Source organism: Bos mutus, chromosome 9, assembly GCF_027580195.1.
Source record: "Bos mutus isolate GX-2022 chromosome 9, NWIPB_WYAK_1.1, whole genome shotgun sequence".
Classification (NCBI taxonomy): domain Eukaryota; kingdom Metazoa; phylum Chordata; class Mammalia; order Artiodactyla; family Bovidae; genus Bos; species Bos mutus.
In genome coordinates, this window is record NC_091625.1 from 85597967 (window position 1) to 85625750 (window position 27784).

Below are 27784 nucleotides of genomic sequence, written 5' to 3' on the forward strand. Positions count from 1 at the left end.
GGCTCCTCTGTCCTTGGGATTTCCTAGGCAAGAATACTGGAGTGGGTTGCCATGTCCTCCTCCAGGGGATCTTCCCAACCCAGGGACTGAACCTGCTTCTCTTGCCTCTCTTGCATTGCAGACCGATTCTTTACCGCTGAGCCATCAGGAAAACCCCTAACCACTGGTGGACTTTGCTGCTCCCACCCAGCCTAGCATGAGCATGGACTCCTTGAGGCCATGAACTCACTCTCTTCCTCTCTTTGGAGTTTCTGTAACATCCAGAACAGTGCTTTACATAGAACAGGCGCTCATTAAATAAGGGCATCAAATTCATTCACCCCCAGTACTTTGAAATAAAACTAAAAGTGGATTATTTCCAGGACTTTGATTACAGAAGACCTACTTTAGTCTCATCTGTTAGCTAGCATATTCCAGCATCTCCCTAAAATGTTAGCAGTATAATATGAAGTAAGTGCTTTTTGTTTGTGAATATTAGCCATAAGAAGACACCTGTTAAAAGCATTTTAAAAACCATGTGGCAGAGAGAACAGTAGTTTCCACAAGTCCCCAGATCTCCTTGTAAAAGCTGCCCCTTCCCTCCCCACTCAATTCCATTTTGCAGTCTTGTTCAAGTCATCTCAGATTTTCCCTCCTCTGTTAAATAGAAATAACAGATCACACACCATCTCCAATAAAGGCATGATATGGAGAAACAAACAAAGTATTATACTAATTTTAAAAATCCTTAAAACTTTTTAAACCTGCAATTTGGTTGGTAAAGTGTGTTTATTTTATTCTTAGTAACAGCTTTGAAATATAGTTCACATACCACACAACTCACCTGTTAAAAAGTGTAAAGTTCAGTGGGTTTTAGGGTGTATAGAGTTTTGCAGCCATCACTGCAATCAATTTTGGAGAATTTTGTCAATTCAAAAAGAAATCCTGTGTCTCTCAGCTGTCTCCACTGAATTCTCCCATCTTTCTCTCCCCTGAACAGCCACTAATCAGCTTTCTGTCTCTATAGATTTGCCTGTTACTGACATTTCATGGAAACAGGGTCATACACAGTTTAAGTGACTGGCTTATTTCACTGAGCATAATGTTTTCGAAGCTTTCCTACATTCATTCCTTTTTGTTGTCTGTATGTGCACATTCTGCTTATCCATTCATCAACTGATGGACATTTAGGGTTGTTTTGACTTTTCAGTTATTATGCATGATGCCGCTTTGAACATTTGTATTACAGGTTTTTGTGGGGTCATCTGTTTTCTTTTTTTAATCAGCTTAGTTGAAATGCCGTGCACAGACCATACTGGTCACCTTTTTAAAGTTTACAGGCCACAGATGTTTACTATATCCACAGGTATGTGTCACCATCACCTTGTTAATGTAGAACATTTCAGTTTCTCAGAAAGAAACCCCATGTCCTTCAGCAGTCACTGCTCTGTCTTCTGATGACCCCCAGTCCTCTAATCTACTTTAGGTCTGTATAGAATTGCCTATTTGGGATATTTCGTATCAACAGAAGGAAAGCAGACGTTGGAAAGAAAATGTGTTTGCTAGGCTTATAGGAAAAATACTGTGAATCCAGTTCTCGACAACTTTGTGTCCAGCCTCCTTGAAATGTGTAAGAAATGTCAGAAAGTTTCTTTTCTCAGTGGAACCTCCTCCCTCTTGCTCAATTAGCTGGTTCCCAGGGACCGGGCTTGAGGAGGGGGCTCACGCCTCATCTGTCTGTGGAATTCCCCTGAGGACAGGGCTGTGGTCCCTTGTGTGGTGAGCCAGGGCTCTGTTTTTCCCAGGTAAATGGGAGTGCTAGAAACCCGCCTGCAGGGTGATTGTTAAATCCTCCTTCAGACGGAACAAAGGCTGTGAGAATTGCTGATGAGTTTGTTAAAAAATCCAGGTCAAGCCGTGATCCCTGGAGCTGAGACTAATGCATCCTGTTTCCACATCCTGTTTGTGGCAAGGCTGTGGGGTGGGGAGGGGAATACCAGTTTTTTCCCGTGGGGAATGTGCATGTGTGAGGAGTGAGAAAACCTGTGGAGGCCCATCCTTCAGGATAGCTCACCAGTCGGTTCTGCCCAGTTCAGGGGGGTGCGTCTCACCGTGTCCCCGCTGTCCCCCCAGGAAAGGGTGGCAGGCACTTGTGGCCTGTGAGAACAGCACCCGGGGTGACTCGGGCTCCTAGTGTCTGGTCGTTGGAGCTCACCAGACAGGGAAGATAGGCAGACGGAAAGCTTAGGGTTCAGAAAATACTGGGTTGGCCAAAAAGTTCCTTCTGGTTTTCCATGAGATATAGTGGAAAAGCCCGAACACACTTTTTGGTCAACCCAATAAATAGGCTGCACCCGGAGCCAGGCGTAGGCATTTGTAGTCCATATTCTTTTGCTCTAATTAGTTGACTAGTAGCCAGCTGCCAGGCTTCCTTGGTGGCTCAGGGGTAAAGAATCCACCTACAGTGCTGGAGCCATGGGACACTGGTTCGATCCCTGGGTTGGGAAGATCCCCTGGGGGAGGGCATGGCAACCCACTCCAGTATTCTTGCCTGGAGAATCCCATGGACAGAGGAGCCTGGCAGGCTACAGTCCATGGAGTTGCAGAGTCGGACACGACTGAAGCAACTTTGCTCGCAAGCATGCAGCTATCTGCCAAGGCGGTGGGCCTAAGAGCAAGGGCATTGTCCAGGGCCTGGGCCCCCAGTCTGTCTGTGACGGTCACCCCTCCAGCTTCAGCTCCCAGGGACGTGGTGGTGAGTTTGAGTCCGAGTTTCCGGGTTCCTTCTAGCCTGGGCCATTTCTCCCTTTCTGACCAAATGCAAAGCCTGCTCTGTACCCACCAACGTTGCGTGGACTCTGCTGTTGCTAATGTCAGCTTTGGTATTAGACAGGGTATGAATTTAAGCTCTGCTAGTTCTGGGAGTTAAATTCCCCAAGCCTCAGGTTCCAAATTGATAAAATGTGCAGGATAAAAGCTCTTTCTGACAGTGGTTGTGCGAAATAACCCAGTGCCATGCCCGCCCCAGGTACATGCTGTGTCTCCCCCCGCCCCCACCACCAGCCACACACACCCTCCTCTGCGTTAGGGCGGCGATCTGCACACTGTGCCTGTGGTTCCCACCGTCCATCTCATTAGACGGTGTTGGACACGCAGCTCGTGGTGGCCACAGCCACCTACCCTGTGCCCTTCCTGCCTGAGCTGTCCTGTCCTTTCAGTGCCCCAGAGATGGGAGGGCAGGGGAAAGGCTGGGAGACAGCCACCGCTTTCACAGAGCCTGTGTGCTCGCAACGTGCTGAAATATGTGTTTGTGCGGGTGGCTCTGTGTCACACACATGTGTGCTCCATCGTGCAGCATATTTGAGGGGCTCAGCATTCCAGAACACAGGGGCTCAGAGCAAAAGCAGCTGTGTCAGAATTCTCCTCCTCAGCTGTTCCCCTCCGAAAACTCTATGGCCCTGAACTCCGTCTGGTGAGTGACCCTCCGGCTGACCGTGCCCAGCTTCAGGCCACTTGCCTGGGCTGCATCCAGCGACTGCCAGGAAGTATTTTCTGTGTGGAGGTGGACGCTGGTTATTGTCTGTCCTGAAGGAAAGCTGACCAGGACAGGGAGGAGGGTGGGGGAGGAGGGGGCTACCAGTAAATAAATAGCATTCCTATTCTGGCAGGTGGCTAAAGAACCCACCTGCCAATGCAGGAGGCATAAGAGACGTGGGTACGATCCCTGGGTTGGGAAGATCCCCTGGAGGAGGGAATGGCAACCTACTCCAGTATCCTTGCCTGGAGAATCCCCATGGGCAGAGGAGCCTGGCAGACCACAGTCTATAGGGTGGCAAAGAGTTGCACACAACTGAAGTGACTTAGCCCGCATCCTGGCAGGAGTAGGGGAGGAAGCAAGCCTGCGACTTGTGTGTAAATCCTCTTAACAGAACTGTAATGTAATTGGTAGCTGGCAGTTAAGGAAACCAAGAAAGACTAGATGACACGGCATGGTCATGATGATGAACTTTGAGTGAGGCAGAAGTGGAATTCCAGCGTCAGGCCTTTTATCATAGACTCCACCACGGGGACCTCGTAACGGCGGACGCATGTGGGGAGGGCCAGCGATGGGCTAGGCGGCAAATGACCTTTAATTGAATAAATGCTTTTTACGTTTCTGCTGTCTGGACACATACGCTTGGCCCTGGGAAGATGAACAGGCTAGGGAAGGTTGCTGTCCTCTGACAACCTGAAGGAGACACGTCGCAGTGAGGTAATACCCTGTGGGTACAGTGCATAGGGCCTGGAGGAGGGACGGGCGGCCCCTGCAGGGCGGGGTGGGGCTGAGAGCCTCATAAATTCCACCATCAGTCAGGGAGAGAAGCAGACATTGTGATCACGTTGTTCTAGCATTTTGGACTTCCTGTGTCTGCGGGGGCTGGTTCCACAGCCCGGTAAGGCTGTCCCTCTGTGTCCAGTGATGTGGCCTGAAGTCAGCACGACTGGAGACAGAGGACAGATGGCCACCTCCGAGGATGGGCTGAAACCCAGTCATCCTCACCACCACGCAGCCATCCTCCAGCGTCAGGAACCTGCAGGAGGAGCTGCTGGCATCCTTCCTTGGGAGGGAGACAAGCCACAGCCCAGGACCAGAGACCCTGGGCAGAAATGCGAGCCCTGCGGCCCATCTGCTACCCAGTGACCCAGGGGACACTCTGCCACATGCATCAGCCCCAGCTCAGGGCCTCCTGCCCTGCACTGACCCTGCGGCCCAAAGAGAAAACCGCCTGTGCTTCTGCTTCTGCTTTCTGCATCTCACGTGAAGCATCGCACTGACCCAGAACCGTGCGGTGAAGGGATTTTGAGGAAATGTGATCCAGCTGAGCTCAGCTGACAGACTACAAGTTCACCGCAGCTCCCTGAGTCTGGCTGGACCGTGCCCTCAACCTTGTCTAAAAGCTTTCTCCAAACAAAACCTCGCAGAAGGGTAACCCTTGAAGCCTACTGGCCGCTTGTTTTATCTTAGTGTATTCCGTATTCTTTTCTGAAAATCTCACTGGGATTATGGCTTTCTGCATTTTGGAGGATGGAAGGAGGAGATTCCATCCTCTCCTGGGTTAGCCTGGGGGAATCCAAGCACATCCCCACGTTAGAGCTAGCTGGGGAGTTTGCTGAAGACAGACCCTCAGGCCTTGCCCAGCTCCAGTGAATGGGATTCCCCAAATGTGGAACTGTGGAGGCTGTCACAAGTTTCCAGGGGTTCTCAGGCAGCCAGCTTGGGTTTATGAATCTCTGTCCAAACCGGCTTCTTGTCAGTCCGGTGGAAGCTCCTTGCCTCTGCTCCACGTCTCGGTCACCAGTGGATTTGGGGTCTGCCCAGAGGGTGCTGGTGGGGGTCGGCTGCGGTCGTGGGGTCTCTGGCGGCGCTGCCTGGAGCTTGTGCATCACTGGCAGGCCCTTGTGTGTCACTTCAGATAAAGCTGTGATTCAAAAGGAGGAAGGATGTGAAGCAATCCGAGGGCAGAGTCAGACCAGCCAGCGGAATGACAAAGTACGGGGGAAACGTCAGCAGCTGCCTAGGGGCTGCGCATGTGGAAGGTACAAGGATGTGACCAAGAGATGAGATTTAAACATGAGACCTGCATGGTGACAAATGTTAACTAGACGTATTGTGGTGATGACTTCACAATGTGCACCGACCCTTTGTGACCCCATGGACTGTATGTAGCCTGCCAGGCTCCTCTGTCCATGGAATTCTCCAGGCAAGAGTACTGGAGTGGGTGGCCATTCCCTTTTCCAAGGGAATGGATCTTCCTGACCCATATATACAGATATCATATCACTGTGTTGTGTATCTGAAACCAATATAAGATTATATGTCAGTTATGCCTCAGTTAACACAAGTGAGATCTGGAAAGACAGGAGAGCTTATAAGAGTTCCCATTTTCATAGTATTTATAACAAGCCAAAGTTTCTCATCAGCTTTGCTTTTCTGGTGGCTCAGATGGTAAAGAATCTGCCTGTAATGCGGGAGACCCGGGCTTGATCTCTGGGTGGGGAAGATCCCCTGGAGAAGGGAATGGCAACCCACTCCAGTATTCTTGCCTGGAGAATCCCATGGACAGAGGAGCCTGGCGAGCTACGATCCAGGGGATTACAGAGTCGGACATGGTTGAGTGACTCTCACACACACATATACACACACACACACACACACACACACCCCTGAAGGAATTAAAAGTGAAAACAACATCAAAAAGGCTATGGTGGCAGCCACTGTGGAGAGGACCCAGTCCTTTGTGCTGCCCGCCAGGAGAAGTAGGGCAGGCGGGCAGCACCCACAGCCCTGTCTGGGGGGTGGCTGGTCCCTGTGTCTCCAGCCACATGATCAGGAGGCCAGAAAGGGCCCTGCATGCCCGCAGCTCCTCCAGCTTTAGCCTTCAGAGGCAGCTTCACTGACACGCCTCAGAGCAGCCAACAGAAGAAAGGCTGACAGCCCCGGCCCCCACGTCCCTCCCCAGATCCTGACGTCCCAGCGGCAAGTGTGGCCAGCGTGGTTTGAGTGATGGTGAATGGAAGCTGCTATTTGTTTGCACTGAGAAAGTTCTGACCCGCTTCCGGAGCCATCGCCATGGAAACAGACCGAGGAGATCATTCAAAGGAGCCTCTTTTCCACTTCCTTTCCTCCCATACTCCCTCTCCCCATCCTGAGGCCCTGGCTGGTAGGGGCCAGCTCTATGCAGCCTGGCTTTCCCCACTGGTCCATGCCAATTTGATAAGAATATCAAAGGCCGGTTTTCCTTACCGTGCCAGCCTCTGCTGGGATGAATTGCCCCATGTGCACCCCGTACCAGGCAGAGTGGCAATCCATTTCCACACCTGCTCCTGAGTGAGGGCCTGCGTCATGCATAGTGATAACCAAATGTCCTTCCTCAGGAGCAGGCAGATGCATGCCTGTTAATCCAGCCAGCCTCGAATCTCAACCACATTTCCTTGCAGAAAAGCCTTTCTTGGACCACATACTTATTACACATATGCAGTAAATTTTAAAGGGGGAAATAACCAAAAGGAAGGAATAATTGTGTCCAATTTACAGAATAAATAGCAGCCATTAAAAATGTAAACAAAGCTATGTATAGTTCTTTTCCTTATTTTATTAAAAAAATTAGCTTTTGTGGTGAAAATAATGTGCTACAATCCTGTTTTATTTTGGTTTTGACAATAATTTAGTAATTCTGAAGGTATACTGAAAGACTTAAATAAATTAATTCTGAAAGACTTAAATAAAATATAAAATATGTCACATTGAGGCCATAAAAGGAAGGCATTCGTTTTTACTGGTTATACCAAAATGAGAATGAAGACGAAATCCAAGATCTTTTTAAAAATTTATCTTTTTATTTATTTTTAAGATTATTTGTTATTTGTTTTGGCTATGTTGGGTCTTTGCTGCAGTGCACAGGCTTATTGTGGTATATGAAATCTTAGTTCCCTGACCAGGGATCAAACCTGAGCCCTGTCCATTAGGAGTGCGGAGTCTTATCCTCTGGACCATGAGGGAAGCCCCCCTTTTCCTTTTGAACACCTTAATGTGTATGCCTGTTGAAGAAACACCAAGAATCAGAGCTTGACCTGGGACTGCAGACACTCTTGTGGCCAAGCCACTAACTTAAATCGCATCTTGAGTGCCAGTAATGAGAGAAAATGCACACCGTTTTAGCTTTGGGCTCACAGTATTATGCATCTGGTTTCTAGTGGGAAGGACATTGGATTTGATGTCAGAAGAGCTGAGGTTAAGCCCCAGCTCTGTGACTTATTAATACAATTGGACAAGTCACTTCCATGAGTGCACCAGGCCTCAGTCTCTCCATCTATATAGTGGGGCTAGTTCTTTTCAGGGTCTGTATGAGCCAGAAATCCAATGAAATGTATATGAATGTGCTTGGTAAACCCACGTCAATGTTTTTAGAAGTTTGTCATTTTTACTTCTTAACAACCAAGTCTGCAGTGTTGAGGCCAACAGGGGTATATTTATATATGTGTGTGTGTGTGTGTGTGTGTGTGTGTGTGTATATATATACACTTTTCCCCCATATGGCAAGTAATCTGGAGGTAGGTATTTTGAAGAATTATTTTCTCTACTCCTCTATCCTTAGTATGTGACTTTCTTCCTTACAGTAAAATGACAGCTGCTTGGGCATTCTGCCCATGTTTCAGGTAGGAACAAGGGGGAGGGCAAAGGGCAAAAGACATGTGAAAACTGAGTCATTTGTTTTCACTGTGAAAACACTAGCTTTCCCAGAAACACCAGGATGTAAAATTCCAGTTATGTCTTCTAGGGCAGTGCCGACACCCGGCCTCCACGTGCTCCCAGGGAGTGTGGGTAGCCGCGTAATTTAACGGGGCACAGTCCCGTGGTCACTGGCTTCTTGGTAGTGCTGCTTATCACGTGCAAGCGTGTTCTCAATACTGGGCAAGCCACAGTTCACTGAAACCTCTAGAAAGCCCGTATGTTCCGTAATATTAGTGTGTCTGTTTTGCATGCTTTGAAACTTGGATTTAGTGGGACTAAGTGGCTGGTCCAGGGTTGCTAGTTAGTGAATGCTAGAGCTGTCCAAGAAGGCAATGGCACCCCACTCCAGTACTCTTGCCTGGAAAATCCCATGGACGGAGGAGCCTGGTGGGCTGCAGTCCATGGGGTCGTGGAGAGTCGGACACAACTGAGCGACTTCACTTTCACTTTTCACTTTCATGCATTGGAGAAAGAAATGGCAACCCACTCCAGTGTTCTTGCCTGGAGAATCCCAGGGACTGGCGGGGGCCTGATGGGCTGCCATCTATGCGGTCGCACAGAGTTGGACACGACTGAAGCGACTTAGCAGCAGCAGAGCTGTCCAAGGCGGTCGGACTCCAGAACCTGCCTTGTGAGCCATTGTGCTGGGCGGCTTCCTGGGTTGTGGTCTCAGGGGAGACATTAGAGATAATGTCATTCACAACTAGAGACCAGCGAACTGCCCAATTCATCTCCATGTTGACATCTTGTTTGATCATTAGTGTATTTTTTTTTTCATTCTAAGAAAAACATGGATTGCTTTTGTAAAGTGCAGTTGAGAAGTGGAAGAGAAGCCATTATGTTCATTTTAACTATGTGAGGGCAGTTAATGTTTAAAACAAAAATCACTTGCTTTGCAGCAGGAAAGACCATGTTTAAATACCTAGAACTTCCACATACCTAATAAAATTAGCAGTGGATTGAGGGATAATAGAAATGATTGTCATTAGACGTCAATTTCCGCACCTGGATTAGCTGTGTCTTCCTCTTGAAATTTTTCTGAGTAAGATGCTCCTCTGCGATATCTTGTGTGGAAGGAAAAGCTTACCTAAAGTGATTCTGGTGGCAGTTTAAAAACCAAAGATAACATCAAGAAGGAAAAGTTGAAAGAGCCCAAACCTATAGCTGAAAATTTCAAACTTTTCAAAATATTCTTCTAGCACTTTCCAAGAGTAGGAATTTGATTTATTTGGTAAGAGACCCTTTTCAAATTGAAATTAAAGATTGGGTGATATTCTTGCTTTGAGACAATGTCCACACTTAATAAACCTGGAAACCCTGCCATTTCTTTTAAGGAGTTAATATTACATGATTGATGGGTCCAAAGTGTTTCCCATGATTTGGTATGCATCCATACTGAAATCTACTCAAAATAAACATAGAATTGTTTTCCTATGTGCTGTGCTGAACACAGTGAACTAACTTTGTACAGTTCTTATTGCCTAAGGAATACAGTAGAATGTAAGCAAATGTTAATTACATTATGCTGAAAAAAAGGATAAATTGTGTTGTTCACAATTTATTGTTCACAATAAGTTGTGTGGGCTTTTAAAATTTTCAGGGGGAAAATATGAAAAAAAATTTAAAAACTTTATTGGAGGGACTTCTCTGGTGCTTCAGTGGCTAAGACTATGCTCCCAAAGCAGGGGGCCCAGGTTTGACCCCTGGTCAGGGAACTAGATCCCACATGCCCCAGTGACCATCACAGATCCCGCATGCTGCAACTAAGACCCGGCACAGCCAAATGAAGAAATATTATTAAAAAAAAACTATTGGAGTATAGTTGAGTTACAGTGTTGTGTTAGATGGTTTTTTCTTTTAATTCTAGGAAAAACATGAATTGCTTGTATAAAATGAGATTGAAAGCGGAAGAGGAATCACTGCATCCATTCAAATTATTGGAGGGAAGTTATTATGTAAGAAAGGGAAGTTAATGTAAGATAGTGAAGGACAGGGAGGCCTGGCGTGCTGCAGTTCACGATGTCGCAAAGAGGTGGACATGACTGAGCCGCTGAACAACAGCACCAGTGTAAGAAAAATGAAAAAAGAGGAACTTTGGTGATTCAGAAACTGCTGGAGTCTAGAGTAGGGGCTGAGCAGTGGCTGGGCTTGGTGGGATGAGGATGGGTCATAGTTCGCGAAGACCAAGTGAATCCATCTGATTGGGGTGGCTCCAGGGGGTGGTCATATGTACTGAGAAAAGCCCTTTACTTGCATTATCGCCTGTAATTCCCCTAACAACCCACTAAAGTAGGTACAGTTTTGCATTACGCTGCTTTACTTTGTGGGAAGAAGGAATACTCGGCCTAGGTTTGTGGCAGTGCTATCACGGGCGTCCCTGACTTCTGAGCCTGTGAGCTCCGAGCCTGTGCAGTGTCGGCCATGGCCTTGGACTTGGTTCTTCATACTCCTGCCTTGATCACTTAGGAAGGTGACCTTTCAGCAAAAAAGCCAGAAAGTACAGGCCAGGAATAGACTGTGACATGAAAGAGAAGCCCGTATGGAGAGTGTTCAGCAGGATGACATGTCACTGGCGTTGTCACTGATCCTGAGTCTTCAGGGAGTTCTAACAGGATGCCAGCTCGTTGGCTGGAGAGTTACCTTCCATCCCATCCTGTGGGTTTGCAAGCTAATTTCCATCATGTGTATGAAATACAGCAGTGATTGGCTGGGAAGGGCCCCACTGAGGGAAAAGCAAGAGATTACAGAGGGTACGGAATTTAAGGAGGTACTTGCTCCCTGCATTTGTGCCCAACCTCAAGAGTGAGCACCCAGCACTGGGGACCCTCCATGTCTGAGGCCTCATCCTAGTGCTCACCCCACGGCTAGGAAAAGGGGTGACCCTTAAATATTCATGGCCAACAGTGGATAGTATGAGCTGAATTTTGTTTCATTTTATTTCTGTTAGATAGAGGAGAAATGCTCCTATATGAAAAAGTATCTTTGATACCCGAAGTATCAAACTAAAGAATTACCTATTTTATGCACAGTGATTTGTCACTAAATATACAAAATATGAATATGAGTAATTTGTTACATTTATTTATTTAGCTGTGCCTGTTCCCTGACCAAGGACTGAACCTGGGCCCTCTGCCTTGGGAATGCAGAGTCTTAGTCACCTGGCCACTAGAGAAGTCCCAAGTTTGTTATATTTAAGTAAGGCAAATATAAAGCAAAAGAAGGGAATTCCTTGGCAGTACAGTGGTTAGGACTTGCTCGATGCTTTCACTGCCGTGGCCCAGGTTCGAATTCCAGGGAAACTAAGATCTTGAAAGCTGCATCACATGGCCAAAAAAAAAAAAGAGAGAGAGAGAGAATAAAGCAAAAGTAAATATTAACTGCTAAAAAGGCCCTCACCCCGTTTACCTTCTTCACCCTCTCCTGTGCACGAACAATAGCACAGATGCCTCAGTTCTTTTTCTGGGTCTTGAGGAAAATTGCTCCTGGCTTGGGAACTGTCTTGGCAGGCTAAGGAATGAAGCAGGCAAGCACCCAGACACAGCAGAAGCCCTGATTCAAAATCCAGCAGGAAATAAACTAATGGGAAAGCGTATTTCCGGAGACTCAAGATAAAGGAACCTTTAAAGTCTCTTAAGTATAGGTTTTCCAGTAACATATAACACATGGTCCTTTCTTCGGAATGATGATAGAACTGTTTTTCTTTCCTTTTTGTTTGGTTATAATGAAGTTTCTGGGCAGTGCATCAAAACACAGACCTGCGATCGATTTTAGGAATTCCTTTATGCATGGGCGTTGTTTTACCTTTCTGGTGTGCCAGCCCAAGTATGTAACAGTGAGATAGAGCTGTCTCTGCCTGGAGGTACCTTGGGCTATTTATATATAAATGGACAGAAGAAAACTGGGTTTGAGCTCAATGATGTGGCCTTATTTTCTTCCAGAAGCAGACAAGAGGACCCTGTGGTAGTAACACAACTGAATAAGTGTTTTTGAAATACTTCGTTCTGATAAACCCATAAGCCATGTTCACATTTGGGGTTGAAAGCATGCTCTGTCCTCATAAATTCTTCTGAGGGTCTTCCAGGAATTTACCCAAGAAGCAAGCCAGTGTATCAGGTGATGTGAATTTCCTTTATGTAAATAAGAGGCAATATGTTCAGTGAAGTGGATGAAGCTTTGGACTCAGACATACAGCTTCAAAACCCAGTTATGTCTCTGACCAGCTGTGTGTCCTTAGGCAAGGTGGAATTCTGTAAACAAATATAAAGAATTTCATTTTGACCTTTGTTAGTTTCCTCTTTCTCTCTGGTCTTCTCTGCTATAGATAGATTCAATGGAAAAATAGAGCAATGTAGAATTTACCCTGTATGGCATTTGAGGCAGCAGTATAAGCTGTGTTAAGTTGATTTTAGTATTATTCTTCTGGCCAGAAAAGGTGAAAGTGTACTTTCCTGGCTTTCCTTTTCCTCACTGACCCCTCCCCTGAAGTCTCACTGTCCACTTCCCCTTCTTTTCCTGACTCCTAAAAATTGGATTTTTAGCCATGAAATTAAAAGACGCTTACTCCTTGGAAGGAAAGTTATGACCAACCTAGATAGCATATTGAAAAGCAGAGACATTACTTTGCCAACAAAGGTCCGTCTAGTCAAGGCTATGGTTTTTTCCTGTGGTCATGTATGGATGTGAGAGTTGGACTGTGAAGAAGGCTGAGCGCTGAAGAATGATGCTTTTAAACTGTGGTGTTGGAGAATACTCTTGAGAGTCCCTTGGACTGCAAGGAGATCCAACCAGTCCATTCTGAAGGAGATCAGCCCTGGGATTTCTTTGGAAGGAATGATGCTAAAGCTGAAACTCCAGCACTTTGGCCACCTCATGCGAAGAGTTGACTCATTGGAAAAGACTCTGATGCTGGGAGGGATTGGGGGCAGAAGGAGAAGGGGACGACAGAAGATGAGATGGCTGGATGGCATCACCGACTCGATGGACGTGAGTCTGAGTGAACTTCGGGAGTTGGTGATGGACAGGGAGGCCTGGCGTGCTGCGATTCATGGGATCGCAAAGAGTCAGACACGACTGAGCAACTGAACTGAATTGAAAAATTGGATTGCTCCTGAGCTGTGTCTCAGCATCTCTTTACTGTGTTTGGTTGGTCTCCTGGCTTTAAATATGCAGGTGACCTCTAAATGCTTATGTGTGGTCCTCAGTGAGTCCCCTGAACTCAGACTCACATATCCAACTATCTCCCTTTGCGGTGGTGTTCAATAAGCATCTAAAACTGAGCATGGCCAAAGGAGACTTCTCACCTCCTCCTCTCTCCTTTCCCCACTCAGTCTTCCCCATTGGAGGGAGCCAGCGTCATGCCAGCTTATCATCTAGGTGTGTGCTCATCTGTCAGCTCTTCAGAGAGGCCTTCTCTGTCCATCCTTTCTAGAATTCTCCCCACTTCTTGATCATTCCCCCATCCTCGCTCCCAGAGAACAGGGATCTTACCCATTGTTTGTTTACTGCTATGATCTCAGTACCGCAGAGAATGCTAGACGCAGAACAAGAGCTTACTAAATATTTATTGAATGAAAGAAACACTGAATAAATGAATGAGTGAAAAAAAGGAAGAAAGCAACTTAACAAAGAATTTGCTAATGATTGGAGTGTCGAATGAAAAGAATTGGCTCAATTCTAGAGATGTTCCTTAAGTTGATTTTTTTTTTAATCTAATTCATGCATTCCTTATGAATTTTCTTCAGTGAATTTGGGCTTCAGGGATAACTAGAGTAGTTAGGGGTCTTGAGGAAAAATATTTACGTTTAAGCAGTTTGGGGATCTAATAGTAGCAGTCATTGATGAAAAGATCCTGAGTTCAGAGACTTTAAATGCAAAATTCGATGATTATTAAGTGCTTTAATTTTCAAAGTACAGTCGAATTGCTTCCCAGTCATCAGAATCTTTGTGGAAGTCCCCCATCGTTTTTACCCTGTTGAGAGTGAGCGTGATGGGTGGAAACAGGCTGCCATGTTCAGATCTGCAGTGTCTGGTTGGAAGGATGTCTTACAAGGAGGTCTCTTTGGAACTGACTTCTGAGTGTTAATTTCTTCTACCAGGAGATCAGTAAACGACCCTTTCCACCTGCTGCCATCCGAATTTGGAATTTGGTGGCTTCATTGGATTTTGTTTCTGCTGGATGAATTTCCCAATCAGTTTCCAGGAGAAAGGAGATGGCATTTTTTTTTTACATCTCTGCTGCTCTGCCAGCTTCTGTTTGCAGGGACGATTCTCTGCATCCAAATTAAACTTCAGATGATGGTATTTTGCCCCTTTGCAAACTGATGAGTTGGGAAGCCTCGTGCTTATGAAAGCACTGGCTTGCTATCTTTGGCCAGTATCTAGATTGTGAACTGGTGAAATTTTGAAAACAAAATCCCCGCTGGCCACAATAAGCAAGTTGAATATAGAAACTACAGTGCCACCTGCTGGCATTCTGAGGGAAATGCAAGTGATGCTTAGGAGAAGCACTTACGTAACAAATAGATCAAAAATGCAAATCCAAGGATAAATATTTGAAATGCATAGTAATTTGAAGAAAGTAGGTAAAAATAATGAAGTTATAAGTCAGCATTTTAGAGAGGGAAATATCAACTCATTTTGTGATAACTATGTAATAGAACATAAATTTTCTGTAATGTGAATTTTGGAAAAATGGGTTGAAAAATTAGAAATCAACGTTTGAATTTTTCAGACAACTTTATATGCACTATATCCAGGTAGGGAGACTTGAGTATATTTTGGAAAGACAACCAAGCTAACAGTGCCTCAGTACAGCTCCTTGCTGGCCTCTAACCAGTCAGGGAGCCTTGTGCCTCTGGAGACTAGGCTTTCCTGCAAAACTGGGGTTGAATTAAACAGTGGGTAAAATTCCTTACAACTCAATAAAGCATATTATTCTAAATCAGCAAAGGACTGGAAAAAACTACTATTTCTTTAGACCATTTTCCCATGGAAACATTTCTTTCAGGAAAAGTGAAAGACATATACATATTTTTAGTTTATTACATAGTTCACTAGTTTATCAAGAGCTAGGGATAGTTGAAATGTTTGGTAGTAAGCCATTAGGTCAAGACTTTCCTAGTCCTAACAGCGAGTCTAAAACTCGATGTGCCACTTCCTTTGCTGTCAGAGGTCATCTACAGAAAGCCTGCTGATGGTGCTGGTTGGTCATAGCTGGTTGCCATAAGGTAGACTGAGCTACAAATGCAACAGAATAAAATTAAAAAAAAAAGTTTAAGAATTCAAACCTTCAGCATCAATAGTACTTTCCTGCCTTAATCCCCACTCACCTAGCCAGGGCTTCACTCTGTTGTCTGCGGGCGTTTGCCTGGCTTCTCCTTTTGTGACCCTGAGCACTTGGCTCGCATGTGTGGCCGCTGCTTCTCCTCCACTTCCTTGTCCTTCCTGTTCTTACTTCCACCACCCCGTGCCCCTCCCCTCCTTCCCCGTCGTCCATCAGCTGTTGCTTCTCCTTCTTCGCGCGTATTTATTCCCGTTTGTCATCCTCCGCCCGTTGTGAGCTCCACTTCTTCATGATTGTCCATGTACGTTACTCACAGTAGCATCAACACTGAGTCATTGTACCGAAAGAATGAAACTTTGAGGTGGTTGTTTCATGGAAGCCTTTCAGGTAAATATTTGTTTAGGTATTTCCATTTACTGTGTGGATCAAAAGGAAGAGAGTGTATTTTGGATGCTAAATCTGGCAAAATGTGTTAAAAGGTAGGTTTTCCTTTTGTCTCTTTGTGTTGGCGGCGTGGTAGTATGGGCGAGAAACTCAGCTACAGGTCTGGCTCTTCAGTAGTCGAGTCCTTTCCCCTGTTTTCTGTTCTTTGTTCTTAACTCTGTCCCCTCATGGACAGTAGGAGTCAATCCACCTTTTGTGCTAGTCAGAAACACTTTTCTCGAAGACTTGGGCTCTGAAGGTGCTTCCATTCTCAAATGTCGGTCAGCAGCCAGCATCGATGCAGTTATTCCAAAGAGAGATGACTTATCACAGGTGGCTCTGCATGAGAGGAAGACCCCAGCCCCTGTCTGGTCAACTTAAGTTCTGTAGGTTCTTTTTTGGTCACTATATTGGGCAAAAAGTTCACTCAGGTTCTTCTGTAAGATATTATGGAATAACTCGAGTAAACTTTTGGGCCAACACGGTACTTCTCTTCCTGATTGTTTCCGTGGAACTCTGCCCTTCTCACACTAAAGAGTATTTCACCAGATGCCGCCTCCGCGCTCTGCCCTGGGTGGATATAGGTGCAGTGGAGATTCAGGCATACATCCTCTGAGCTCCCCTGCTTGTGTTCTGATGCAGATTCCTTCTTCCTGGCTTTCCTGCTCAGCAAACTCAGGGACACTGTGCTTACCTCTCACTCTGGACCCACCTGGTGGAAGATGCTGTTCCACCTCGGCTCTTCCCCTTTTGAAAAAAACAATGTGAACTTTCTTTGGTTCTTCTGCCTTCTTTCTTTAAGTTGGCATCTGTCTATGTATTTTCTGGAGAAAGGTTTAATCACCTGGTCTGGGACCGAGTTCACATTTCAGGTTCACACACTGGCAGCCTGGGGAGGGGAGGGTATGGGCCAAATCAGATGCCCAGACATGTATTAATGAACTTGGACACATTTTTAAAAACATTGAGTTATTTGCCATCACTTAAAAAGGTGAAGCTCTTGTGAAAAAAAAAAAAAAAAGAAGTGTATACTTCTGGCTTCACTTTGCACTTTGGAGGATCTAATGAGACATGTAGCCCACTTGCCAGATGGCAGCAAGCGACCAGAGGAGCTGCATCCTGGCTGCTCCCTACCTGGGGCTTCCGGTCTCCTGTGGCTTGTCCTTGGACCTCTGCACCTCCTGACCTCTCCTGCAGATGACCACCTTACTCATATACTGGGACTATCTTCTCATTATGACCCATCTGCTGGGTCTGTGTTCTCACTGGTCTTCTCTCTCCCATTTATATGAAAGACTTTTTTAAAAAAAGCATTTATGTATTTATTTATTTGACCTGTGAGGTCTTAGTTGTGGCACGCGGGGATCGTTGTTGTGGCTCCGTAGTTGTGGGGCACGGCTGTGGGCCTAGTTGCTCCGTCGCGTGTGGGGTCTTAGTTCCCTGACCAGGGATTGAACCCGCGTCCCCTCCCTTGCAATTGGATTCGTAACCACTGGACCACCAAGGACGTCCCTGAAGGACCTCTTAATGGAAATAACTTAGCATGTAGATAATGATTCACAGAAATGACAGATACTTCAATGATCACCCAGTCAAGTCCATTCCCTTCATTTAATATAGGTCGTACCCTGGAGTGAATCTTTAATTAGTGTTGACAAGTGGCACATTAGCATGTTTCTAGAAAGGTGGCAGATGGCTGGGAAAGGCTGTTGGTTAATATTCTGTAGAAATTTGCCGGGCTCCGTTAAGCTGATTGATGCTGGGTCTCACTAGTTAGGAGGGTCTTCAGGTCTCACATGAAGGTAAGGTTCCTTGATAATCACACTTGTTTTTCTTTTGTAGGAATCCTCTCCATAAGTCAAACTCGGAAGACAGCTCTGTAGGTCAGTACCACTTTTCTTGGTTTAACCATTGCTAATGAATTATTTCCTTTTGATGCTTTATAGACCATATAAATATGTGAACACACAAAACCTACAAAGAACCCTTCCATCCAGAAATAAACGTTGTTAAGATTTTGACAGCTTTCCCCTTATTTTCTGTGTTTATGTGGGTTTTAAAAAGCATAATTTGGATCATATTCTACAACTGAATATATCCTGAGCATGTCCCTATATGATTGAGTCCTTTTCACAGTAAAATTCTAGAGTCTGCATAGTAATCTGTCATGTTGGATATGCCATAATTCAGACAGCCAGTCTCTTCTTTGCTGGGCTTGTAAGTTGTTTGCAGTTTTTTCTCTGTCACAGAGAAGTGCTGCTACCCCTGAAAATCCTTGAGCCTACCCATGATCATGTCTTTAGGGTGTGTGCTCAGTTGTTCAGTCGTGTCGCTCTCATTGCGACCCCATGGTCTGTAGCCCGCCAGGCTCCTCTGTCCATGGAATTTCCCAGGCAAGAACACTGGAGTGGGTTGCCATTTCCTTCTCCAGTCTTTAGGGTAAATCCTTCAATTTGGAGCTTTTGAACGAAAGATTATGCACAATTTAGATGTTCTGTAGTTTATTTCCTTGGTTATAAAATCGACTTTTCTAATTTTGTCACATTTTATTCTGTTTTGCTCCAAGAAAGTCTGGCAAAGTAGTCATAATTAGGAGCGTAAGTGCTGAAGTCAGTCTTTGATTAGGATTTGAATCGTGACTCTACCAGCTGCCTAGTTATGACCTCGGGCAAGTCGCTTGTCTCTCTAAGCCTTGGTTTTCTCATCCACCAAATGGAAATAGGAATACATCATATGTTCAGCGTTAGTGAGCATTAAGTGAGATATGCCATTAGATACAAAGTGGATATGGTCAATGCTGGAGATTGTTAGGTCTTGCCATTTTTTTTTAAAGCTGCACACCCATTTCAAAAATATTAAAATGGGAGGAGAGGAGAGTATAGCTTACAAGAAAGTGAAAGTGAAAGTCACTCAGCTGTGTCCGACTCTTTATGACCCCATGGACTATACAGTCCATGGAATTCTCCAGACCAGAATACTGGAGTGGGTAGCTGTTCCCTTCTCTGGGGGATCTTCCCAACCCAGGGATCGAACCCAAGTCTTCCGCACTGCAGGCGAATTCTTTACCAGCTGAGCCACCAGGGAAGCATAGCTTACAAGAGAAAAATCCTATTCTGAGATTGCCTGAGAGAGAGGTATTACTAATCCCATTTCTGCTGCCACCTTTCATGGCTGATACTTGCTGTCTTGTTTAGCCCAAAGGCAGCAGGCGCCTTCCAGATGCTGAGAGCAGAGGCAGCCTCAGGCCCCAGGCTCTGGTTTCCCTCCAGTGGTCCTAGGGGTTGTCAGAGCGTAGTGAGGGCGTCCTGCTTTGACAAATGATGCCCTTAGCATGGGAGCCCTAGGCATGGGGTTTCCATGGGTCTGTTTCATGCTGCACTGCCTGGCACCACCAGTCTATACCATGGAAGCCAATAGCACGTCACTCCACAGGGCCCTGTTTCCAGTGGCCGTGGAGCAACCCGACCCCAAACGGGTGATGAAGCCGCAGCTTCGGGTGTGCCCTGTCCCTGAGAACAGATAGGGCTGCCGCCGCTTCATTTGATTTTTAAAGAATAAAGGGCCACCCTGTTCTTTCCTTTTCCTCACTTGACCCCTCTCCTCTTGCTTTTTAAAAAGTATTACATGTTCCTGAGGATCACAGGCCGACCAGATAGGAAAAATGGCTAGCCATGACAGTGAATTTGTGTTTCACATCAAAGTCACCCAGAACCATCTGGGAAAGATGGAGGTGTAGGGGGGCGTGTCTAGTTGGGAGATGTCACGGCAGGGTGGCAGTTTGCTTTTCTCATCACGGTGCCCTGGGTGAGCTGTAGGTAGGTCACCAGGTAACCTGAGTATCAGAGAGGTGGGACTCACACCCCGCCCATGTCATAGCTAGACCCACACCAAAGGGAGAAGGGTGGGTCAGCCCCACAGACCTGTGAAACCAGCCCGACTCACCAGTGTGCCCAGCACACATCAACCATTCTGTTCTCTTCACAAAGCTGGGATAACAGAAAAAAATCAAGGGTAGATCAACAACAGAAATAACAACAAAACAAAGTTAACTTTTTAAAGCATCCTATTTGTGGTTCAGTTGAAATCATTGTGGCTGAGACCAAGGGGCGAAGCTATACCACAAGACAAGGCAGAATTAGACACAGTAGTTAAACAGACATCAAAGTGAGTATAAGTATGCATGTTTTGCCTGCTTTTTTTTTGATGTTTCTTTATTTCTCGTCTTAACTCCCTTGTACCATTTCTTGCTCTTAGGAAATTTGCATTTCTTTTAAACAACTTTATAGGCATTTCTAAGTCTTTTCACAAAACTGAAAGAGAAAAACTGTCTTTTTTTGTGAAATCAAAGTATTCTGACAAGCTTTGAATTGTAAGGAAGAGGTTACTTTGGTTATTAATGAATTTATTGCTTGTGCCTTTTTTTTTTTTAAAGGAAAGGGAGATTGGAAGAAGAAAAATAAGTATTTCTGGCAGAACTTCCGAAAGAATCAGAAAGGAATAATGAGACAGACTTCAAAAGGTACTGTAACACAGCTGGCGGACAGTAGGTCCTTTCAGCTCTAAAATGTTAAGACGTTTAGGCTGCTAATCTAAACGGATGCTGTAAGTTAGAATAAGTCATTGCATGTGCCCATAAACTGTTCAGCTTTTCTGACATTCCTATCATTACTTTAAGACTCCATCCCAGTGGGTTTTCTTTTTTTCTTTTCTTTTTTTTTTTAAATCAAAGAAAACAAAATGGAAAGAGTTCACAGCCCTTTCTTTTCATAGATCTGACAGCAGAGACCAAATCTTTCCTTTTCTCAATCACATCAACCTCAGGGAGATCTTTCCTGGCCAAGATCGGCCCTAAAAGGGTCTAGAAAGTCTTGGCGTTTGTTAGTTTTGGGCCCTCCCCCCTGCCCTGCCACTTGGGGCCTTTGCAGTCTTCTGAACTCTGGTGCTTTTCTGTGGCAGGGACAGTTACGGGGCTGTTGCCCCTGGAAACTCTGTCTAATGGGCTGACATCATGGGAATTTGCCCAGGCTGCTTTGTGAAGGGACTCCTGCCCTCCTCTTGGCCATGTCTTTTGTTGTTGTTTATATAGTAAGTAAATATGTCATCCCTTTGAGGCCCAGTTATATAATTTATGTTTCTCCAGCATTCAGACAGGGAGGGGAAACAAAGCTACTTCCAGATTCCAGTCTGGCTGGATAAGGTTATCATTAGATGAACATTTTTAGTTGCTCACTACTGGCATGACTTCTTTTCTTTCACGAAATCTCAGTGTCCTACCCTGTGCAGAATACACAGTTATTCATACACACGGAAACGAGAAACACAGGCAGCCTGTATGCCAGGGGCACACCTGGTTCCTTGGCAGTCGTCAGTGGGCTTATTTAAGTTGTCTTGCTCTAAGGGAGTTATACTTAAACATTCACAGTTTCTCCTTTTTGGGGACACACCCAGCATCACTTGAGATTCAAAGTAAACCCCAGATTCTAACAAAATCTTATTTAGAAAGGAAGAAAAGGAGAGAGACGGCGGGAGGAAGCCAACAGTTCATCGGCTCACGTGGATTTCTTTTTAAACCCAAGCAACTCCCTCCACCACCGGAGGCGTTGCAGATAGTAAAATGAATCACCACCAAGGCTCTCTCTCCCCTTACCTGGCACACACCATCATTCTTCTCGCACAAGGGACTGAGTGGCGAAGGGAACTTGAGCGGTGTTTCTGGACTGATTGATTACAAAATGGAAATGAGATAAGGAAACACAGGGGAACATAAATTCCAAGGTAGGTCCTGACCGCGATGCATTCCCACAAGTCTGCAGCCAGACTCGTTTAGTCCGTAGCGCAGCATCCTGACGACACCGATGGTGGTGATGTGTGTGTGGGAAAGACGTGGTGGAGGAGAAAGGTGAGGGGTTAGAACTCCAGCTACACGTGACAGCACGTCTGCGCCTGACAGAACCTCCCCACGCACTGATCAGAGGCACCTACGCCAACGTGGCTCTCGTATTGAGAGCAGATGGCTATGTTCGCTTTTCAGGAAAACTCTGCCAAAGGATGCTAATCGAGGAGTTCTCTTTCCCTCTGCAGTTCTGGCTGCCTTCAATTCCAGACTGGAAGTTGAGTTCCCCTCACAGGGTGGAAACATATTTATGACAGAGGCACTTGCAGATATCCACATAGATAGTACCTTTCTTCTAATGAACGGAAAATACTTCACGCCTGTGATTATATTTACTTGTGCATGTCCCCTGAGGAACACCAGTCAAACTGTTTTATAAAAATCTAGGCTTTTACCCACTCCTGTATTCTTGCCTGGAGAGTTGCATGGAAAGAAGAGCTTGGCGGGCTACAGTCCACAAGGGATGCAAGGAGCTGGACACGACTGAGTGACTAACACACTTCACAGGCTTTTACCAGGCTGTGAGCTTTGCTCTGCGGCAGACACTGTGACCTTCAAGTTCTCTGTCTTGAAAGAGGATTCTCTTCCCATCTTCCATAGAAACATTTTCTTCTTGTTAATGTTTGAACTGGAAGGACACGGACAACCCTTGTCTGAAGAAGCCCAGGAGTGCTTGTCTCCTCTAACTGGATCTTTAAATTGGGTCTCTGCCTGACTGGTCACTCCAGACTCCCTGTTCGTCTTCTTCCAAAACTCCTCCACTATACCCTCTGTCACAAAATCTCTGATCATTTTGAAGGATTTGTTTCCATGGTAACATCCATATGTTCCTGGAGCTGTTTTCCAATGAGACGGGCTCACTGGCTTCCCCAAATGCAGCCCATTCCTGCTCCTGTGGCTCCATCAAGAACAGGGTCCTGAATCACATCCTTTAGTCCTAGATGACACACAATCAAGACTGGCATCCTGTTTTATCTTTCTGTTATCTTTCTCATTCTTATTGTTTTTCTTCTTTGATCTCTAGGAGAAGATGTGGGTTACGTTGCAAGCGAGATAACAATGAGTGATGAGGAACGGATTCAGTTGATGATGATGGTCAAGGAAAAGATGATCACCATCGAAGAAGCGCTTGCTCGGGTAAGAGTGTGGATGTCTGGTTTACATTTGTGAGCACCTGACCTCCTTACATTGAAAAATGTTGAGGATGGCTATAGACTAAATGTTTTTGTCCTCCCCCCATCCCCCCAAATTTATATATTAAATCCTAATTTGGAGATGAGACCTTTGGAAGGTGATTAGCTCTTCAGAGTGGAGCCCTTATGAATGGGATTAGTGAGCTTATAAAAGAGGCCACAGGGAGCTCCTTTACCCCTTCCCCTGTGTGAGGACACATGCTGTCTGTGAACCAGGAAGTCAGGCATCATCAGACACTAAATCTGCCACCTCCTTGATCTTGGACTTCCCAGCCTCCAGCACTATGAGAAATTTCTGTTGTTTATAAGCCACCCGGTCTATGGTGATTGGTTATAGCAGCTCAAAGAGACTAGGACAGGGGCATCAAAGGGTAAATGGATAGACTGATAATGATAGATTACTCAGTAAACACCAAGGAAAAGGTCAACGGAACCATTATAAACGCTAGTTCTAAAAGAAGCCTTCCACAAATTAAACTTTGAATAAAAAGACAAGCTATATCTCTAAACCTTAAACTTTAGCTTGCTTTCATTTCTAAGTAGATATTAATTACAGTTTATTGTGTGTGTGTGTGTGTGTTTTGCTCTGAGTTAAATTAGGCACTAAAAGAAGCCTTTAGGACACTGGAGTAGCATTTATGATAGCAAGATAGCAGTTCCTAAGAGATTTCCCACTTTGTTGCCCAACTAACTGACTGATTAATTCTTGACTTTGACTTTGAATATTTGGTTCACATGGTAGATAAGTCATAAATTAGGCAGATTTAGAATTTCAGGTCACTAAGGAATCATTGAGTGAGGTATGACTTTACCATGAAACAGAATCTTGAAGGCATGAAACCTTGAAATAGTGACAAACATACTGAGAGATGGTTTAATCACTTAAGTCGTGTCCGACCCCTGCGACCCCATGGACTGTAGCCCTCCAGGCTCCTCTGTTCATGGGATTTTCCAGGCAAGAATACTAGAGTGAGTTGCCATTTCCCTCTCCAGGAAATCTTCCTGACAGGGATCGAACTTGGGTTGCGTGCATTGGCAGGCGGATTTTTTACTGCTGAGCCATCAGGAAAACCCAGCTAAATTTATAGAATACCCGACTGTACACATCAGTAATTTAAAAAAACATTTAATATGTTGCTGAGACAATCCTCAGGGAAAAAAATGCCTGAGGGCAGTGGGAGGTGGGACCTGTCCTAGGAGACCTGAGGTCTAAGGTCACCACCAGATGCCCGCCTGCCGGCTTCTCTCGCTCTATTGAAGAGGAGCAGGGGTGATCTCAACCGCCAGCATCCCTGGTGGGCTGAAGCTGTGCTGGGGCAGTGATGAAGAAGGTGACAAGTGACAACATCCTGTCCATGCTGCTGATCACTTTCACCTTCACCCTCAGTCTGGTCTCCCACTGCCCCACCCACCTTTAGCCACCCAACCTAGCTGGGGCAATATATCCACCGTACATCTTCTCTACAGTGCCATTCCTTGAGCGTGTCATGCTGCTGCTGCTGCTAAGTCACTTCAGTCGTGTCCGATTCTGTGCAACCCCATAGACGGCAGCCCACCAGGCTTCCCCGTCCCTGGGATTCTCCAGGCAAGAACACTGGAGTGGATTGCCATTTCCTTCTCCAATGCATTAAAGTGGAAAGGGAAGGTGAAGTTGCTCAGTTGTGTCCAACTCTTAGCCACCCCATGGATTGCAGCCTACCAGCCTCCTCCGTCCATGGGATTTTCCAGGGAAGAGTACTGGAGTGGGGTGCCAACTTGGAAAAAGCCCAGTTGAATTCCTAGAAAATGCATGTGAGAAACACAGACCTATATTACCATATTTTACCATGGTGGGCAAGTTGTGTCCTTACAGTCTGGGGAGTGATACTGTTACATGCCTTGTGTAGTCATAAAATGGAAGCTCTGAATGCAGAAGCTGTCTGCTCATCCTGACAGCATCCGTGTTTGGCAAGAGAGTTGCATAGCATGCATCAAACTCAGTTTTCTTGGAGCAGAAGAAAATGTTAAAAGCATCAACTGAGTTAACACAGTCAAAAGTTAACACTATCAACTTGAGGGGCACGTTTCTATAATTGAAAAGGAAACAAAAGAATACTTTCAAAGTTGGGGAGGAAAAAAAATTAGATGCCCTTTCTGAGCTGATACCTTTATCAGCTAGCCGTTGTTTGCATGGAGTCAAACCAGGAGTCAACTCCATGAAAAGGTGGCACAGCTGTGTGGACGTGGATGGAGGTTTTAGTCCTGGAGCCTGGCTGTTGCCAGGCTGGCTGCCTTTGCCTATAGAATAGAGCCCACCAAGACACCAAGAATGTTTTCTATAAGGCAATCCAGAAACAGATTAAAGAAAAAATTGATAACATTTTCCAAGCTTTATTAGATTTTGCACACAAAGGTGGGTGTCCTTTGACAGATGATGAAATAGCAGGGGACCTTGTTGGCCGGCTCTTGGCAAAGCAAGATACATTCTTGGCTTCTGGCATCTGGATGGGCTTTCTTTTAGCCAGAGACAAAACAAGAAAAACCAAGGATCTGCCTCCTTTAGCTTATGATCAGCTCAAGGATCTAAGTTTATTTGATCACTGTATAAAAGAAACATCAAGAGTTAGACCTCCTATAATGACCATGATAAGAATGGACTTTCCTGACATCAGACATGTGTCTCTTCCACTGTCAGTCAGAGACTAAAAGACCCATAGGTATTTAATGCTTTTCTGTTACTAAAGAATTATTATAATCTGTTTCAGAGAGTTGTCTAATTCTGTTTCATAAGACATTCTGCAAGAGGTTAAAATATTTGCATTTTTAAATTTTTATGTGTTTTCACATTCAGCGTAGCTAAGGAGGAACTTGGAAAATAATGTTAATAATTAGCTCCTCCGATTCATTTTTTGTATTTGAATTTTCTAAAGTTATGCCCCTTAAAAGTTTATATAAACTAGCTAGTAAATATCTGTGGTATTCAGGGCACTGACTTGCACAGCCCTTGGGGCACGTGGAACACAGTTCAGAGTTCCTTAAACACTAGTGTACTTTGAGATATATTTCAAAGATTCAGATTAGTTTTATCATAAGTCTGCATGCTGCTATTTAGACACAATTAAATGCACAGTATAATTAATGTACTGTGATCATTTTACCACTCTTTAGATAATATTGCACAGCCTTGTTACAGTGCGAGGAATTCAATTTGAGCCTGTGTTTGCAAGATGGTGATGTGGTCCCTGTGAGAAATTTCTAGCGTTGGTCTTGACTTACTAAGAAGGTGTAATTTTTCTTTGATTTGTTAGGAGGTATCTAATAACTTGTGTCCCGATTTGTTGCTCGATGTAGTTTGTTATTGTTGTGCAATGTTATTTTTGTAATGTTAATGAATTTAAGTAATTAATTGGAAAGTTAGGGGCAAAAACTGACCCCTAGGTAGAAAGTCTAGACGTTAGTTTTGACAGGACAGCCCAGCAGCAGGAGAGAAGGTTTTCTCTTTTCTGGGCTGGGTGTATAACCCAGTGTTCCTGTATCGGGGCAACTTTTAAAGTGAAAGTGAAAGTGTAAGTCACTCAGTCGTGTCCGACTCTTTGTGACCCCATGGACAGTGGTCTCCCAGGCTCCTCTGTCAATGGAATTCTCCAGGTAAGATTACTGGACTGGGTTGTCATGCCCTCCTCCACGGGATCTTCCCCACCCAGGGGTTGAACCCATGTCTCTTATTCTCCTGCATTGGCAGGAGACTTTACCACTAGCACCATATCGGCGAAAATTTTGCCTGTGTTCAAATGAATACAGTTTGGCCCATGGTGCTTTGTTTATATGGATTTGATCTGATTGATGAATATTTACCCTCTGTGAAGAGTATGTCCATGATTCACCTTCCCAAAAACCCAGTTGTCAATACAAAGATAAAAATGAAAAAGGTTGCAAGGAACTAATATGTGAAACACCACTGTAAGTTGCAAAAGCATTTAAAAAGAATGAAGTTTACGAATTAACTCTGTGTAAGCAGTGTGTGATTTAAAAAGACAGCAGCTTAACTTAATGATTTTTATTTTTTTGTTAACTGAATAGTTCCTTCAAACTGTTGACCCTGGATAGTTCTCCTGAGAAGGGTGTATGCCTGAGTCCGTATCTATGGTAACTGGGAAATTGGATAACAGTTTTTTTTTCTTTTTTTTTAAAAGGGAGTCTGGGCATCTGATATACCAGAGCATGCAATTATGAGCTGAGAACCCACATATATTATTGAATCATTTCCTTGTAGCAGCTCTTGCACATCAATCATAGGAATGTGGGCAGCTAAAGGCTCATGAAGAGAGGCCATAGGAGAGCAACAAAGTGATTGAGGGTTTTTTTAAAAATAGGTCTCGTGGGCTGAAATTGGAAAGGATTTATCTCAGAAAAGAAGCAGAAAAGAACTTATTCACTGTCTTCAAGTATATGAAGGATTATTAAACAGTCCATCTTTAGGATGTACTGAACAGGGTTTTGTTTTCATCTCTACTGAGGAGAGAATAAAAGGAAATGAATGAAGCTGGAGGAGACTTGGATTAAATATAAATGTTCTTTATAATAAGCACTCAGAATTGGGAACATTTTAGAATTGCTCACCATGAAAGTCTTTACAATAGGATAAGCATTAACCTATTAAAGATGGCCATCCCTCTAAGAATCATGTCCAAGACTTCAAGTATGAGAAAACTACAAGACTTGGGAAAATGGGATGTGAAGGTAGTCGTTCCTCCTGAGATAGA

The 27784-nt window shown here is 44.9% G+C and overlaps 1 protein-coding gene and 1 pseudogene across 2 annotated transcripts in view; both read left to right on the top strand.

The window, feature by feature from the left end:
- Positions 1–27784, top strand: part of SASH1 (SAM and SH3 domain containing 1) — a 264186-nt gene that overhangs the window by 171484 nt on the left and 64918 nt on the right. For both annotated transcript variants that reach the window (XM_070376836.1, XM_070376835.1), the window contains exons 5-7: positions 17799–17839; positions 20389–20475; positions 22874–22986. In XM_070376836.1, the coding sequence (XP_070232937.1) occupies positions 17799–17839; positions 20389–20475; positions 22874–22986 (241 nt within the window). The remainder of the gene's footprint in view (positions 1–17798; positions 17840–20388; positions 20476–22873; positions 22987–27784) is intronic.
- On the top strand, positions 24365–25727 carry LOC138989218 (lanosterol 14-alpha demethylase-like; annotated as a pseudogene).